The sequence below is a fragment of the Lepisosteus platostomus genome, chromosome 6 (assembly GCF_059453375.1).
Source record: "Lepisosteus platostomus isolate fLepPlt1 chromosome 6, fLepPlt1.hap1, whole genome shotgun sequence".
NCBI classification, from domain to species: Eukaryota; Metazoa; Chordata; class Actinopteri; order Semionotiformes; family Lepisosteidae; genus Lepisosteus; species Lepisosteus platostomus.
In genome coordinates, this window is record NC_142616.1 from 34,377,587 (window position 1) to 34,396,858 (window position 19,272).

General features: G+C 36.5%; 1 protein-coding gene across 1 annotated transcript in view; it reads right to left on the reverse strand.

Moving 5' to 3' along the window:
* sgpl1 (sphingosine-1-phosphate lyase 1) overlaps positions 1-19,272 on the reverse strand; it is a 35,877-nt gene that overhangs the window by 11,047 nt on the left and 5,558 nt on the right. Inside the window, exons 2-7 of the mRNA XM_088635570.1 lie at positions 15,068-15,233; positions 12,637-12,704; positions 11,557-11,704; positions 10,956-11,035; positions 8,958-9,086; positions 395-483 (exon numbers count right to left, since the gene is read on the reverse strand). Of these exons, the coding sequence (XP_088491696.1) occupies positions 395-483; positions 8,958-9,086; positions 10,956-11,035; positions 11,557-11,704; positions 12,637-12,704; positions 15,068-15,233 (680 nt within the window). The remainder of the gene's footprint in view (positions 1-394; positions 484-8,957; positions 9,087-10,955; positions 11,036-11,556; positions 11,705-12,636; positions 12,705-15,067; positions 15,234-19,272) is intronic.

Here is a 19,272-nt window from a genome sequence, read left to right on the forward strand (position 1 = left end):
AAGTCTGTACTGAGCACATTTTGAATTTACATATTTGCATAGGAGGAAAAAGGATGTAACAAGCTTAAGTGTTATTTTTCTCATTTTCCCCAAGGCAAAATAGTCCCTTTTTGAAACATTCTTCCCATGGGGTACAGCTGATATGCTGGCATTTTAATGGCAATATGTGTATTTTGTGGTACAACTGATATTTCCTTCTATGAAATAATAGGATTACCACAAATAAAATAAACCACTGCCTCCATTGTATTTACTTGTGCATAACAGAACTTTTTATGAATATCCAGCAATAAGTTAGTTTCAAGAACACAATTTAAAGAGAATGCTGTATTTCCAAAATTACAGATACTTCAGTGCGTACACATATAGAAATGTTTACTCCTGTGCAACTTACATTTCAGGGTGTTTGATGCCCCGTTCTCGTGCCAGATCTCTGTATGCTTTGCAAGCCATCAGGATACTCTCTGTACCTCCTGAGGTAACCTGGAAGAAGGCATAGGTACCAATTTAGGCAGACAAAGTAAATCACTTCTAGCAAATATGCCATTCTCAAACATATAACCTCCATCACTCTGTAGAAACAAAACCTGCAAAAATGTATACTAGGAATATAATAAATATGAATATACTGTACACTGGAAGATTATAAAAGCTGCATGTTTTTTCCCCATGCTGTAAAATGGCTCGTTTTAGACAAAGCTACTTGGCAAAAGGTTTAATTGGGCTGAAATACACAATTGTGTACTAAACAAAACAGTATATGAAACAAAGCAATCAAGAAAGCACAAAGCTGAACACGGCCCAGAGACTGATCCGTATAATGTTTCATTTCGGAGATGTTTATGAATACAAAAATGGCACATGACATAAATGTGAAGAATACAAATATAAATGTAAAATAAATATTTCAAATTTTATTAAATTTGGTTAACCTACACATTTTGCACAGCTCACTTTCTGAGCTTCACTGAAAATAAGGACATTTTTTTTTTCAGTTACAGTAAGTGTTAAACTGTGTGTGGTTAAAAGTATTGGAACACGGAGGAAAATGTTTAAACCTTCAATACCACCATAATCTGTATCTGCAAGATGAAAATTTGAATAAAGCAACAATAGAGAAAAGCAACAATTATCAGCAACCAAGATAGCTCTAAATGTCAAGAACACAAAGAAGACCATTGTATATTTTTAATGGCATTTGTTAACCCCTTTTGTGTGATGTGCAGAAAACAGAAGAAATATTTTTACAATACATTACCGATTTAAGAAGAGTTATTAACAACTGAAAAGGGTGATAAAGTCTAGGAATGTGTCTGAAACTAAATTACAAAAAGAATTAATAAAAGGCTTTTGAGGCATGAAATAACTGGATAGACTGAGCAAATTTAACAACATTTTCTAATCCCTCATCACTCAAACATTTAAAATCCATAAAACTTTCAAGGACAAGCTCTCCGTCTTCTGCATAATCCTCAATACTATAGTTATTTCTGAACAAACTGTAGCGGCAATGCTTGTTAATAAGACAGAATTAAGCGTTGGTATGCTCCTAAAAGAGGCCCCATCTCACCCTCCATCTCTGTGGTGCAGCCACAGAGAAAGAATTCATGCAAGCTGATTTAAGATGTTTTCTTGTGATAAGAAACAAACTCCCAGACAGGGATGCAATTAGCTAAGCCTGGCTATCATGATCAATGGTCATCCATTGGCGCCTATCAGTCTAGGGAGTGCCGAATGGACATCTGGACTGCATTCCTAAGTGTCAAGAGTAAGTGACTTATATCTCACCTTGACCAACCAATCAGGGACTGGCAGGGCGTGGTAATACCACGTGGGTCTCCAATGCCCGCCAAACTCTCAACCAATCAGCACACATCTGGCTCTTGATCAAAAAGGGAGCGCAAGCTCAGTTCTGAGCTCTCCTTGGCCATTTTCGCGCATCCTCAGAGACAATCACGTGACAACTGCTGTTGTCTGCAAAAGGACTTGGACTTTGTTCTAAGCGCGAGGCCGAGGATCCCGTACGTACTCAGAATTCTACCAACGTGAATGCTCCGCTTGATCAACGGCAGCCTACAGTTGGACCCTCGTCGACAACCTGAATAGCTTATTCAGAAGCAGCGCTGGACCGGGAACGAACCAGTTTCTTCCCAGGCAAAAGAGTGACTTGTGAGGACTCGCGGTCACACTCTGTGCATAGAGACTTTCTACTAGCCAGCCGGACTGCTGGTAGATCCCCTCGGAGCAACAACTGCCCTGCGCGCCGCAGTTAGATTCCTCCGCCCGTCCTACTCCGAGCTGCACCTTGACTGGTTGGCCGGTAGCCAGAGGACACCGACACAACACCCATTGGACAACCGCTGGAACAGAGGCTGCAACAGAGCCTGTCAGCTGGTTTGGTGTTCGTGCCGGGAATTCCAAATCCATACACCGTGGATAAGTAAAACCCATGTTCTACATTGCGTCTCGAGAATTCAATTGTACCTCAACACAAGTTGTTATCAATTTAATTCATGAGTAATGTATTTACTTCCGAGTTAGAGTAACAGTGGGTAATAACACTGCTTAGCGATTTGGTAACCGAACGATATATATTGACATATATTCTCTGTTGTGTATCTCTTTGTGTTTGCATCTCTTCGAGATTATATACCTTGTATATTGATAACCCTCACAGTAAGGTCTGCCGCTCGTATCCAGGCAGACTAGTATATGTTTGGTGCACAGTTTATATTAATAAATGTATCTCGTGTATTGAACCCGTGTGTGTGCGTTGTTAGTTGTTCTGACGATTGATTTTCTAAAAGCCCCAACAAACAACCTCGTGATTACTGCTACAATTAATAATTGTCTCAGTAAACCCATCAAACCACTACAAAACCAATCGTCACTATCTACAGTAGGGCTCACTCACTCTTTTTTTAAGAAAAAAGAGGGAAATGGGCTACTCATGACAAAACAAGAAAGTGGCAACAGTTTGTTACCTAAACAATTTGATTGCAAATGGTATTTGGGTTCACCATTAACAACCCACTGCTTTACTTTTGCATCACCTCTTTTTCCCTTGCCTCAGAACAAATGTTAACATATTCAAAATTAATTCAGTTTTACAATCCTCTCTTCAGCAGAGTAAACAACTTTCAATCTTCTAGTCAAGTTTTAAATTGCCAACTGGGGCTTCAAAACCTTTTATATTAATATTTAGCTGTGAATACAAAATCAAATTAAAAGAGGGGAACATCTCACTTATATGAATAATGCATGCAATTAATATTATTTACACTGTTGTGACAGGAAACTGTTTCACAGGTTTTATTTAAATATAATATGCATTTAAGTGATATGATCTCCTTTCTTTTAGTGATGAGTTAGAGAACAGGGGAATTTCATGTGAAATCTGTCAAACTCAGTTTTGCAAGTTATCCTCCCACTTATGTTTTCTAGGATAATAAGATGTATAGTCTCCTATTTAATCACAGATATTTGCTAAAGCAAATTCCAGCTTCCTATTGTCCTCCCGTTTAAAATCTACAGCTTACAGTATGAGTCAGTAAACTACTAACAAAAAATTATTGTTAGTTCCGTGAATGTTTTGAACATGTTAGTCTTGTGTGATTTATAAATAGCTCATATTAAAAGGTTTTCTGACATACTGTTAAAGATTGTATCGTGAACCCTCAAAGCCAAGGAATTTTTAATGCAGAGGTGAAACTCTTCATGAGAGTACTCACTACTAGTCTGTAAAGTGTTCCGAGACAAATTGTTGTGAAGGGCGAGATAATACAATATGACTGAATAATTAAAAAGAGTGTACTTTAAATTTCATCCACAATTATAAATAAGAACTTGGAGAACTGGGAAGCATGTAAATGGTGAAAGTAGCTAGTTATGGACACCAACAGTATATGCATTCTTCAGTTCCCCAATCTGATACAGACAGAAAGAGGAATTTGCTCATGAAACCGTAATAGATCACAGGAAAACCCCTGTGGTCTATTCCCAGAACCCAGAATGGCCTTGTTTAAGGACCTTTTATAAACATGACATTAATATTTGTTCTTTGCAAACTTTAAAATCTGAATTATTTTTCCACAGCTTAAGTCTCAATTAAGCATTTTTAGATAGCAGTTACAAGATATCAAAGCTAAGGAGTCCTTCATCCACCTAACACCTTAGTTTTAACTACGGATAATGACTTACAAACACATCACAGCCTGTAAATACTTCATTGCCTGTGCCTGGTGCTGTTGTGCTCTGTCCATCACTAATCCATCTCTCACAGCTCCTGCAGGATCTTTACCTCTTACAATTGCCATTTTTTCTTATGTACAGAAGGCATTGAACTGCTCTTTTATCCATGTTTTAACTCATGTTCTCATGGTGTTCTGGTTTGCATTCTACCTTAAAATCTTGCCTGATTATAGCCATAAGGAATCAGAGCTGAGCCTCATTATCACTACATAAACATAAAATTAACCCAGAAAATCAGCCATTTAGGAATCAGATTTCTACAATAATTAAATCTGAGAATATTAAACTTAATTTCTACTCAGCTTCTAGTATTAGATCTTAATTAATAGCACTGTGTCTTAAAAACAAAAGGTAGCTTTATTTTATTAGGAGCTGGGTGTATGCATTATTGTGGTCTTAACTAAGTTGCTACAAGTTGTATTGTTGGACCAGTAGGAGGCAATCTCCCCACTTTACCAGAATTTCCACACCAACAGGCCGGCCCCTGGCATAGCCTAACTAAGAGACTGCCTGGTGCCCCCTCAATGTGCAACACAACCTCTTTTTAATCGGCACATTCAACTGTGAGCAAAAAAGACCCTATAGAGGCTCTTTCTGCTGCTGCTGTGGATTATCCTAATGGAAGCATAGTCAAAAAATAAAATGACCCACCATGATCAATGCAAAATGTTTCTGAAGTGCAGAAAAGAAGAGCAGGATAAGCGACCTCAAAACAGAAGTACGCCAATTCAAGTCTTTGCAATAATGCACAATACGTGTAATAATGTCAGATCCGCTAGCAAATGGTAGAGATGACACATTTTCAAGCTAGACATGTAGACTGCGTTCTACTAGAAAATTCATGTTTCTGGAAATTGTACACCTGCCGTGTGGGTCGCCTGGATAAAAATCGGCACTGCCTGGTCAAATAAAATCATGAAAGCAATTGTACAGTACAAAAGACTGTCCAGTGCTTAAACCAAATCGGAATTAAAATGCATCATTTTCCTTGTGGTTTCTCCTGTATTTCATGAACTTGTATTTTAGTTTTGTAACTATTGTAGTTTTGTGAACTTCAGACTGCGGTCTCTCTCAGTGACAGCGGCTAGAGCAGAGTGAAAATTTTCAGAGCTCAAGGTCATTAAAACATACCTGAGGTTGAAAATCTAGGCAAAATGATTTATAGAAAGTTTTTTATAAAAATGTAGCCTTACTGATCTCACCTCCCTTGTTACTGGGTACACTTTTTAAAAACTTATTTTCATGCTTATTTCTGCATTTCCTTTCTACCAAGGTTTAAATTTAGCCAATCATAATTTAAAAATGGCTGCAATTTGGAAGTAACAAATCCTGTTTATCATTATGTATTGTTATTAATGTTTTTTTTATTACTTTCAATGTTAAAATACTTAATCTTTGTAAAATGTGTGCCTTATATTCTTGGTTCTAAGTTATTATGTGTTCTTCAAAGCTGGTTAAATGATGTAACCATAAAACCTTTATTATTATTTTTTGTTCTAAGTAGTGAAATAAGGTTGTGCTGGGAGCTGATAATAGTAGTGCATGTGGAGGGGCCTCTTTCCAAGGTCCAGGGCCAGCCTTGCAAGCCAATATTCAAGTATGGTGACAGGGGACGCTGTGCTGTTCATTAGAGTTGGGGAGTTGACCTTATTGTCTGGGCCAAATTCCAAATCGGGATTACACAATCTAACCTGCCTAAATTTCCTCCTTAATTCAACTGGAGAAGCAATTTTCCTCTTCACCGTTTTGCTTTGTTCTTGGGTTTCTGCCACATGTCACCCAGGTGGGAGCTACACTTCAGATATGAGTCAAACGTAACCCTTCTATAAGTGAAAAGACTTTAGGATCCTTTGGGGTGAACAGCACTATAATGCAATTTAATATTACAGATTTTCTGAAACACCTGGAGCTTACACTTATCTTTATAAGACTTAAAGTTAATTATACTGTAGCTAATTGGTTCAACATATACAGTGCCTTGCGAAAGTATTCGGCCCCCTTGAACTTTTCAACCTTTTGCCACATTTCAGGCTTCAAACATAAAGATATAAATTTTTTATTTTATGTGAAGAATCACCAACAAGTGGGACACAATTGTGAAGTGGAACGAAATCTATTGGATTTTTGAAACTTTTTTAACTAATAAAAAAATGAAAAGTGGGGCGTGCAAAATTATTCGGCCCCCTTGCGTTAATACTTTGTAGAGCCACCTTTTGCTGCGATTACAGCTGCAAGTCGCTTGGGGTATGTCTCTATCAGTTTTGCACATCGAGAGACTGAAATTCTTGCCCATTCTTCCTTGCAAAACAGCTCGAGCTCAGTGAGGTTGGATGGAGAGCGTTTGTGAACAGCAGTTTTCAGCTCTTTCCACAGATTCTTGATTGGATTCAGGTCTGGACTTTGACTTGGCCATTCAAACACCTGGATACGTTTATTTGTGAACCATTCCTTTGTAGATTTTGCTGTATGTTTGGGATCATTGTCTTGTTGGAAGATAAATCTCCGTCCCAGTTTCAGGTCTTTTGCAGACTCCAACAGGTTTTCATCCAGAATGGTCCTGTATTTGGCTGCATCCATCTTCCCCTCAATTTTAACCATCTTCCCTGTCCCTGCTGAAGAAAAGCAGGCCCAAACCATGATGCTGCCACCACCATGTTTGACAGTGGGGATGGTGTGTTGAGGGTGATGAGCTGTGTTGCTTTTACGCCAAACATATCGTTTTGCATTGTGGCCAAAAAGTTCGATTTTGGTTTCATCTGACCAGAGCACCTTCTTCCACATGTTTGGGGTGTCTCCCAGGTGGCCTGTGGCAAACTTTAGACGAGACTTTTTATGGATATCTTTGAGAAATGGCTTTCTTCTTGCCACTCTTCCATAAAGGCCAGATTTGTGCAGTGTAAGACTGATTGTTGTCCTATGGACAGACTCTCCCACCTCAGCTGTAGTTCTCTGCAGTTCATCCAGAGTGATCATGGGCCTCTTGGCTGCATCTCTGATCAGTCTTCTCCTTGTCTGAGCTGAAAGTTTAGAGGGACGGCCAGATCTTGGTAGATTTGCAGTGGTCTGATACTCCTTCCATTTCAAGATGATCGCTTGCACAGTGCTCCTTGGGATGGTTGAAGCTTGGGAAATCTTTTTGTATCCAAATCCGGCTTTAAACTTCTCCACAACAGTATTACGGACCTGCCTGGTGTGTTCCTTGGTCTTCATGATGCTCTCTGCGCTTTCAACAGAACCTTGAGACTATCACAGAGCAGGTGCATTTATACAGAGACTTGATTACACACAGGTGGATTCTATTTATCACCATCAGTCATTTAGGACAACATTGGATCATTCAGAGATCCTCGCTGAACTTCTGGAGTGAGTTTGCTGCACTGAAAGTAAAGGGGCCGAATAATTTTGCACGCCCCACTTTTCATTTTTTTATTAGTTAAAAAAGTTTCAAAAATCCAATAGATTTCGTTCCACTTCACAATTGTGTCCCACTTGTTGGTGATTCTTCACATAAAATAAAAAATTTATATCTTTATGTTTGAAGCCTGAAATGTGGCAAAAGGTTGAAAAGTTCAAGGGGGCCGAATACTTTCGCAAGGCACTGTAAAGTTATAATGTGTTACATTAGCAGCAAGGAATATGCAGAGCCCTTCATTCGCATGACCAATGCTAAACCATTATACTAAATTCTATAAATAAAAAAAATACTTACGATCTTATATTTTTAATTTTAAACATGAATTTCAAAATGAAACATTAACATGAAACTGGCTTATCACTACAAATGCAATTATGGTGCTGTTGCAAATATTTACCAGCCTTGAGAAGAAATATTTTGAGGAACTAATTACAACCAGACAGAAAATGTTGTGCCACACTACTTTACGTGTTCTGTTCAATTTTGAAATATTTGGTTTGGGCTATTACACAAGAATAAAATGTGCTGATCTACTGACAGCGTGACCAGTTGCTCAGAAGTCCAAGGCTGTATTTAATTATTTTTCTCCCCTGAATCATGAAGAGCAGTCTGCATTCTTTGCACCATGTCACATTCCCAATACTGTTGTGCTACTAATTGCTAAATAATGATGAAGTAAGAAATTAAATAAAAATGCCAAGAACAAATACAAGTTATCTTTGTTGCAAAATTCTACATCTACCCCAAAGCAAGACAGAAAATCCAAGCATTACTAAAAAGTCAGGCATTTAGGTCACATGTACGATAAGAAATAAACCGAAATAAAATCCATTTTATAAGGATAACATTTTAAAAAACAAAATAGCCTTTACAGAATCTATCGGGGAAAAAAACAAAACAAAACCTGGAGTTTGGAATTTAAACGGAGAAACATGAGACAATATAAAAAAGAACTGAGACATGATTCATAAGATTATTTTTCACGTTCCTGGTGACTCTTCTGATTATTTGCTTAAATGAAGAAAAATGAAATACTCATTTCTAGGTTTATATGTAGTACTTTTAGTAGCACAAGATTAAATCTATTTCTGAGTTTTATCCCAATTATCTTAAATAACTGAGCATCTAACTTCTTGACAAATTCAGCAATAGTGGGTTGAAGCAGGCAGAAAAGTAAGAAGACCACATTATTATTTCTTTAACCTCAATCAAAATAAACTGTACTTAATCTGTTTTGAGTTTAAAGCAGGTTTCAGAATTTTCCGTGACAACTGAAATCAGGAACACAAACCGTGCCGCAGGACTGAGGACCGCCGTGGAAGAGAGTACAGGCCATCCGCACCACCTCCGCTTCCATCTTGCGCACTCCAGGGAAAATATCCGGATGCAGAGGATTAGACCAGGCAAACTCCCCATAGACCTGAAAACACAACCATCAGCGGATTAAACTGATGGAGCCACAAAGCAAATGAGTAGAACCAAACAAAACGGATGGATGTCCGATTTGATGCCAGTATACAGAGGACAGTGTAACTGATTGCAGGTTAAATCAGAGACAAATAAGGCAAATCAAATCATTTATACCCAACTCTGTAATTTTCAAACAAAACATAATACTTATTGGATAATCTAAATGCTTATCAGGCATAAAGCTTCTGGCATACACTCTTTCAGTTTGCCTTTTACATTTCAATGGACTTGATTTTGAATTGAAGTGGACCAATTTTAAAAATTGTAATCCATACAGTATAGACCTTTAAAAAAGCTTAGTGTTAAAACTATTTGTTCTACAAACTGAAAATCTTAATCCAATAGGTTTAATCACAGAGATGGAGTAAGAGTGACGTATTTCAACAGTGCTTCATCAATCCACCAAAGTAGATGTCCACTTTATTTGCATTTTATAAGAGCAGGTTTTTATATGGCTCCATATTAAGACAGAGCAAAAAACATCATGGGTATTTATGAACCTATTTATGTTTGTATTTAAATAACAGAAATATGACAATCTGAGGGGAAACTTCTACTTAAAATAAGCCTAATGGCAGAATAACTACAAAAACACTCCTTGCTAAAAGGTTAAACAATGAATTTAGTCAAATTACTTTACCAACATTTACCTACTTATCAGTGCATATAACAGCCAACAAAAATATGTATGACTGTGAGTTACTTGTCATTTGCATGAATGATCCAAATTTAGTTATTTGGCTGACATGTTTATCCAATGATTTTTAGATTCGTACCCATTTAAACAGATATTTTATTGGATCAATAAAAGGGACGTACTTTTTCAAGGGTACAACAGGGTCCTACTTAGGATTTGAACATAATTGGTTCAGACTCTAAGCACTTTTCCCTGCCCCCAGTAATAGTCAGCATAAAGAAACAATCACCTACAGCCTCATTAAACTCATCTATAACGAAACGACATTAATAAGCTATAATACAGCTTTCAATAGCGCAAGTCTAGTCATGGCCAGTGGCGGTTGTCTTCTTTCCAGTGACAGGACTGTTTTTCACAACATATACAGATGCAGCCATTCAAACAAGCAGGCGATACCGCATTATTCTGCGGTGCGCTTGATGCGGTATACCGCACATTACAGTATTAATACTGTATATTCTCGCATAGAACCGCATGATACCGCAGGTAAAATAATAGTATCCGGAATTTCCGCAAGGTGGAGCTAATAAAGCTCAACCTCTCGTTTGAGCTGTCGCCATCAAAGTCTTAATCGAAGATATTACTAATAGTATTTATAATGAATGACCTTGGACAAGCTGTAAACTCAAAGCATTGCCCTGGTCCACATTCTTTTTTTCATTGACCGTCTTTGTAAAAGTAACACCACAGCATTTCGTTGATCCAATCATGCATTTGTTTCCAATCATGCAAAGTACAGTAATTTTTGAGAATCTCCGATTCACCATGCCTTTCACATGCTCATAAAATATATTGATTTAGGAACATGAACGTATTACTGTATGCAAAACTGTACTGTATACAGTATGTACATGTATATTTAATGTCTTTACTGTGCCCGTTTAAGTATTGAATATTTATATGGAATTTTACCACTGAAGGGAAATCTTAGTAGCTGAGCATAAAAAGAATAGGAGCATAACGTGTGTGAAGACCATAAACAATATTAATTTTGGAACATAAACATACAGTATTACAGTATATAAAAACCTAAAAAGGTTGCTTCAGAGAACACCTTCACCCAGAGGCTTAGTGAAAGGTGCTTTTCCTCCCTCACTGGCAGGAACTCTTGGATCTGCTCACCTTCACAAGGAGATCTGTAAGCTTCTCATCTCCACTGTACACAGTTCCCGAAACACAGCCTTCCTCCCACCGGACATCTCCTGCACAGATTCAGAAGTCATGTCAGACTACGTTTATCAACCCCATTGTCCCATGCCACAGCTAATAAAATCCTCTTTTAAAATTAAGGCTTATAGAACACGTGCAAGCAAATCAACGTAAATCAAACTACATACTGTACTAAGAATCTACATTACATTCTTTTTCTGTATACAGTAAATTAAACTTAATGGTTTTAGCAAGTTCTAAAGTTCAGACTCATCATTTTTTTTGCAATACAAAGACATCTTAAAACTAAAAAAATAAACATTCTGTATTTCTAATTTCCAGAAAACCAAAGTAATGATTGTTTTTTAGAAAATAGACTTTTCTACCACTATCCCTCCTTTTGGTAACTTTTTAACTCTCATATAAACTACACAACAATGTTAAAGGCACACCATATCAAAATTTTTCATGGGGGCTTTCTTTGCACTTTAACATTAATGGCTTAAATCCGAACACCAGACCCATGCCTAAACTTTGCAAAGAGGCCAAAGCAACCTGCGAGAGCAGCACTCACCCAGTGCACTGTACTCTTTGAGCTTCTCCAGCACCTGTGTTTGAGTGAGCCCCTGGGAGGGTAGGGAGTGGGTGTAACTCATTCCTTCCTTCAGGGTGAACAAGCTGGAAGCCATGTCATCCAGAGCCTTGTTCAGCTGACTCTGGATCTGGAAACAAACAGAGCACGCTGAACACCATTAAAGAGGACAATGCATCAAAGAACCAGCTTCTCTTTCAATAATTAGTATTAGCCTTAATTAAAAAAACATGCATAATTAGAATGTAAAAAAACAACTTTAAAAAGGAGAGTCACACCTTTTTAGATGAAATGAGACATGAGGACTTTGGACACACATCATTATGCAGTGCAGTGGTAAGTGACAGTTAGACGTGTACTTTCAAATCTAGTGGTAAAGCAGTCGACTAAATTTGGACATGCAAACATACATATTAGAGAAAAACCAAATTCACTACATCAAGACAGAATGAGATGCTGAAGTCTACTGGTAAAAACATAACATATATAAAACGCCCTCCAGTATATTGAAGGTTACTACAAGATAATGACCTGGAGTAAACTTATGCTTATTGCAGTACTCTGCTTGCTCAACTGTCTGCTGCAGGAGTTTCAGATCTCAGACAAGAAACAGATGAGTCACAGTCATCTTCCTCAGGCTTTTACAAATTGAATAATTCATCTTTTTGCACGTGAAGATGTTGAAGGCTTGATTTTCAGTATAAAAGCAGACCTTTAGGTAAATGCTACAGCAAACATCATAAATACAGTCTATTAACACTCCAGGGTAAATAAACTGTAGAGAATAAAGGGGATATTTTGTGCTGTACTTAATGTTGCAACTGATTTTTGTGAACTATGAATATATCATTATAATGTATTATTCATTTATTAGCAGTCTATTCTGTATTTATTTATTCTTTTATCATGCTCTGTTAATTATTTATGTGTTAAAATTATTTTCCATGCACATTAAGGAATAAACATTTTATGGAAAAACATAAGAATGATATATAGGCAAGATACAGAATTAATGAGAAATATTTTAAAGAAAATTTATAGGAAGATTTTAAATAAACATACTGTGGCCCCAACAAAAGGAATTTTTCTTATAATCCTAAAACACTGCTTTTTTATTCTTGATGTCAAGCCTGCAAAGCAAAGAAAAGTGAATCATTAATTTGAAAACATGTATATTCACGTGACTAACACCACAATAAAACCAACCTTTATCCCTTTAGAAGCTAGTTTAAAGAATAGATATTTAATTGCATGCACCTGATAAAAGCTCATGTAATGATTTAAAAAAAAATCTAACATCTAGTTGAACTTGATATATGCTATACGCAATTTTTTATCTAAAACTATCAGCATTACAGTTAATAATCTTAATAAACATGTTCTCATGGCAGACAGAACAAAAGAAATATAATCAATGTCTCCAATATACGAATTGGAAACCTAAATAGATATACTGAATTACAATCCCTTAACATTTGGGTTCATTCAGACATAGCAAACACTTCTTAAAGAAAAATACAGCAGGATACATGGTAGGAAATATTAAACAAAATAACCTGATAAGAGTAACTTAAAAATGCAGATGTTAAATATAGGATAAAAATACATGAAACAAAAGCACAGATTTCCAAAGCATCTTGGAGTCACAAATTTAGCCTTCACCTGTGTGTACTTTCAAAACTTGGCAATCATATCAAAAGATGAGCCAAATTTCCAAACTAGTGTTTTCTTCAATAACAGTAATAACATAACCGTTATTTTATGGTACAATATTTCAGTGCGGTCCCAATCTTCAATATACTCATCTATGTAAACACCAAGACTAACAGCTACCATATACTGTAGCTTGAAGAACATCAACAATTTATTGCAGATCAAAGATCTTGGTGACTTAATCTTCACACTTTGAAAAGACGTCAAATATTGCTCTAGTCACCAGCTTATGACTTATTTAATATAAAAAAAATTAGGGATATTGTGCAAAATTATATGCATTCTTCCATTAAAACACAATCCTTGGAATTTGATTTCTGAGACCAACACAATGTTGAATACTACTTTCCAGACCTGTCCTTAGACAGGAAAAATTTTATAGCAACATTAAACTCTTTCCAAGTGTACAGCTTGTTTGTATCCTTCCAGACCTGCTTAATTTAATTAATTGATTAACTTTGTTTCTGTATAAAACATATACAGGTCCCATATTAAAATGAACTTCATCCTTTAAATACATCCACTAATTTATGTATGAAACTGAAAAGTTATTACATACATTATATCTATTAGAGAAAACTCTGTTCATGAAGAAGTGTGGGCTTAAGAAGTGGTAAAAACCAAAAAATATAATCAATTATCATCAAAAATATCAAGTAAGAGTTATACATATTTTGATTATCAAATATAATTCCTCACATTGACATAGAACGTTTTATTCTGAAGGATCTCAGAAGGTTTTATACTGTATATAGTAGCGGAACCACTTCATTCACCACTGTAGTGCTGTACCACCTGGGTGACATGTAGATCAGGTGAAGGAAGAAAGTGCTTTACCACCTTAATTAAGGGGCACTTTAAGTGGGCCAGGCAGTACAAGACCAGAGTGAAACTTAGCCAGGACACCAGCCTTGACATCTTTCTCTTATGAACTGTACTATGGAATCTCTAACATTCAGGCAGTCTGGACCATGGTTTCACATTTCAGCTGAAGGACAGCATCTCCACAGCACAGTGCTCCTCTGTCACCATGCTAATTGGATACACAACAATACACCGTGTACACTGGTTTGGAAACTTTGGAAAAGAATGCCTCCAACTGGCCCAACATCACTTTTATCCATCCCAGCCCTGCCTGGTTTCTGAGTTCTGATGACATAAGCCTAGAAGGTGACAAAATTACTTTTTCATTAACACAATTAACCCGACTATATCAGATGTTTAGCTGCACATTGTCTAGAGTTTTTAACCAGGCTTACAGCACGCAAGTGGTGATGAGCAAATCTACCCCCGAGAGCAAGCCTTACTGAAATCTTTTGCATATTTTCACATTAAAGATGTGTGCATCTATGAATCATAAAGGGAGATCTATGAATGTTACCAAGAACCTCTGTGTTGTTGGTTTTTGCACGGAAACAGAAGCATTTCCAATTATAAAGCACCGACAATTCCCACAGAACAGAAAACATACATTTGCTATACTGGAGTCTATGATTAAGCACTGGGAAAAAAAAACATACTCGGCACCATGCATGCTAAAGAATGCAACAGAACATGCAGAGTTGGTTATAACGCATTTTTTTCTCATTCAACATCCTGGATTCTAAAATGGAAAATATTCATGAATTCAACAATAATTATTGAAAATATTTTTGTCAATAGATCAAAAGTAAATATTTTAGGCAACTGAACAGCTCACTTTAAAGCAATCCCCAGTAGCCACAATATGTCTTTAGAAAACTACTCCTTATTCCAAACCATGTGTGACCTCTGTACTCACTCTCCTGCTGAAAGAGGAATCCGTGGAGCCACACTGCCAGCAGAGTAGAGCCAACTGTCACCCCGATGATCTGCCAAGCTTCCAGCCCTTCGCACTTCGTATTCACAAACTTCCGGCCCTCTTCCAGATACATCAGAATCACTTCTTTATACACTTCCAAGGCAGTCTGGAAAAACGTAAGGGGTATTGAAACATTTAAATTAATGCACTCCAACTTTCTTATGGCCATAGTGTATAGCTCTTCAGACACAGCCGCAAACATGACAGGGACCTGCGCCTGACAGGCTAGCTTTTGTGGAAACTTTTCAATGGAATTCATTGCTTAACATGGCAATCAAATCACATAACATTACGATTCTTTAAATACTCATTTCCACCATCTTAGTAGGTTTCCTGTCAGCAGTTAATGAATACATTTTTTTATTTGAAAAATTGAATAAATGCTTTTAAAAACGTTATTTAAAATTTTATCAAGAGTGGTATTTTCCTTCAGATGTTACAGTGCGATCTAGAAAAACACTATCGAAAGAAACACAAAGAGGAATTCAGTAGCTCAAAAAGATGGAAAAAAATGACACCAATCTGGATGTGCATCTGAAAACTATTTTCAAGGAAGGGTTAGGGAAAGGGTTGACTTTAAAGTTGTTTCACATCTTAAGTACATCCACTGTATTTATTGCACACACATACTGTATGACAATGTATGTGTTACTTGCAATATGACAATTGTAATGTGTTCATACATGAGACCAGGGTTAAACAACAGAAAAAGTAGTCGGCATTTACAATATTTGTATAGTGTAAAACAGTCTTACAATAACAAGAAATCCATTCACTTAAACTCATAATATTGCTTTTCACCAGTAAAATGTTGATTCTATCAACAAAAAGGTGGTTTGCCTACACTGGATCCATACAATGTTTGGAATAACCTTTATCCTTGCACAGTGTGATATGTAACAAGAAAGATAACATACCCCAGATAACAATAGCTTCAAATTTACCAAGCAAGCATTCAAAATGGCTCATTAGATAATTGTCTTGTTTAGATAATTTAAGAATCATGATTCACAGTCTAGATTAAACTAACACCCAATTTATTTCACAGTTAAAATGCATGCCAGCCAAATACAATCCAAGCTAACCCTATATTGTTAAAAGTTGCATTCCTTATGGCTTTCAAATCACATTACATTTAGAATGCAACATCCATGTATATAAACACAAACACTCAGTTTGTACATTCATGTGTAGGCTACATTTATAGTGATCTACAAGTGCAAACTTTGTGGATCTACAAAGTAATTAAAAACAGACACCACTCAAGTTAATTCATTAATATATCTCAGAAACTTTATAAATGGGATGTTTGCATATAACATTTAGCAACTGCCTTGAATGGGGCCCATCGGTGCAGTGCAGTCATTTGTTAATTAAGTCTCTTGCTCTTGTTGTAACTGACCTTCATTTCAGCTGCGGCACAAGTCACAGCAAACGACAAACATCAACTAAGACTATATTTAAACCAAAGTAAGCAGCTGAAGACACCCATCAAGAAAATTAAGTGGAAGTTGGCGATATTAATCAATTATGAGTAAAAGAGGCAACTCTTATATAACAAAGCAGAAATCAGGCAAGGTCAAAACAATTAACTACAGACTGGTTTTGTCCCCATTTGGAACAACATAATAGGACAGCCGTCCATCAGTGGAAGCCCTAAGATCAAATGCCATGTTCCTTAATGTTTGTAATGCATTTTTAAAGAAGAACTCTTCAAGAGTTTAAAGGCATAATTAAACAAAGGATCACAGTGAAAAATAACCATCTATATAGCCACCTTTCTCTCTGTGAGTGGTTTCTAAACCTTTACTATAAACATATGGAAGTACTTTAGGTCTATTTATCAGGAAACACCCAACCTTACCAGATGTGGAACCTATACAGTAGCTTTCTTAATAGGATACACTCATCTGCATGCTCAAGACATCCTGATCAATGTCTATACAACAAAGTTGATTATATGTGAGGAAGCAGATGGCAGATATAGACACTTGCATTTAAACAGAGAAAGAACAGGTACAATATGCTTATGTTACATATCTGTCACAAAATGTAAGTTTCAAAAATAATTTCCAAATACATTAAATTTACAACTCTAAACATTTCAAAAGCACTATGCTTATAGTAGGAGTTTCAACTGAAGACTCATCCATAATTTAGAAATACTTATGGATGTATTTTTTTACGAGGATTTCTAGTTTAGAGCTTATGTTCACTGAGTTCTCTCATAGAATGCTAAAAGTGGAGCAAGATACTGTTTTCCCCCACAGTGAGGGGAAATTAAATATGGTTACTTAACTGATAAAAGGCCCAGTATCAACAATGCTGATTTTCTAATCCACTTCATCTACCAAATCCATGGAAAAAAATTGCTAGTGACAGACTAGCAGGCAGAGGTCAAAGCAAATAGAGTTACAGGGAGAAAAGCATTTAATGAAGGGGAAACACATAAGAGAGTCTCTGGGACAGGAGGGCAGATTTTAAAAACTAGTATATTAAAGATGTATTCAAATATTGGCCCAGTTGAGTAGACTGGATGCTGCAAGTGGAGATCTAATTGTACCTTTAAACTCAGAGAACATACAACACTTATAAAACACACCTTGATTTTAAGTGAGATCAAAGACTTGATCTGAACCACCGTGTGCAGTCCTTGTTGCTCGTTGCTCTGTTCTGACAGGTTCCATATAAGTGATATGGTTACAAAGATGAACACTTTTAAAAACTTCCAACACATTTTGAACAAATAAATGTATAGTACCTACTGTAAAATATTCCTGACAGGAAACTGAATTAAACTTATATTGCCAAAAAGGGCAGCACTTCAGAACACGGTTAGCAATAGCACTAGGAATATGCCTGAAATTAATGTTTAGAAGATTATATATACACACTTTTGTCTGTACTGTATATGACAAATGTGTAAATTCTGCATTCCCAACAAGAGAAGGCTACAGTATTTTGCACATTTTTCTCATTGTGGTGGGCTAGACGTTTATTGATCCAATACTTTTATGAGATGTTTCATAATGGGTTCTGAAAACGGTTGAAATGCCTCTACAGTAGAGAGCTTTTATCTGTGTAATAAATATTGCATCAGATACGCAAAATTAGACTGAGTACAGACACAGACATTAGAGTGACTAATGTGTCTGTGTAATGGGTTTCAAAGTAAAACTCTAAACATACACAACAGACTGCATTAGTCCCTGTTTGACAGTCATATGCACTTCTGGGAATCACACTGATACCACACAAATATAACTACATATCAACTGCATACGCAAACTCAAACTATTGATGACATATTTTTTGTATACAAAATGCTGACTGAATAAGACTCAAAGTAGCTCAAAGGTCAAGCTTAGATGTGTCCCTGTGAAATGGACTTTATCCTGTCTTTCAGGAGATAAATTGTTCAAATAAGATTTTGCTTATCATTAGCGATTGATGCCAAAAAGGCATCTAACCAGTAAAGAGTTACTTCCCTCAAAACCAACAATTTTGCAAGTCAAACTGCAAGATTTTCTGTCCTTTCATTCACTGCCATTTCTACCCCTAAATTGTCTTTTGATTATTTTGGGAACACAACATATAGACAGCTAGGAAATGAATCCAGCATTTTGCATGAGCTTGGGGGAACAAAAGTCAAACTTAAAATTACGTCAGTCTTCTAATCCGTGATTCCATGTAAGATCCCTCTTTTCAGTTTGCAGCTGATAAAAACTGAGAATTTTGTAAACCATAAAACTGGGATCAAAGTTTACTACAGTATGTAGCCTATCTAGCCATAGTAAACTATGTCGTTTACAATGTAGCCTTTCACGTCTCAACAAGTCGCAACACATAACTATCGTTTCCTAGACAAAAACTAAAAACAACAAAAGCTTCACACTTTTAAATGTTTACTAACAGAACTTCCCATCGTCCCTATTATGTCATGCAGATATTTTTCAGAGATTTTCAATACACAGGGGCGTCAACAGAACAAAACCTGATGCGTTTCAACAATGTTTCTGAGTTAGACTATTGGAGTTGTTAACCGACAAGTTTGCTTATGGTGAAAAAGATCACAAGCTGGTCTGCATTACAATACTCTGGCTTGAGCGGGTTCTTTTTTTCCTTCACCACAGCAACAGTCTCAG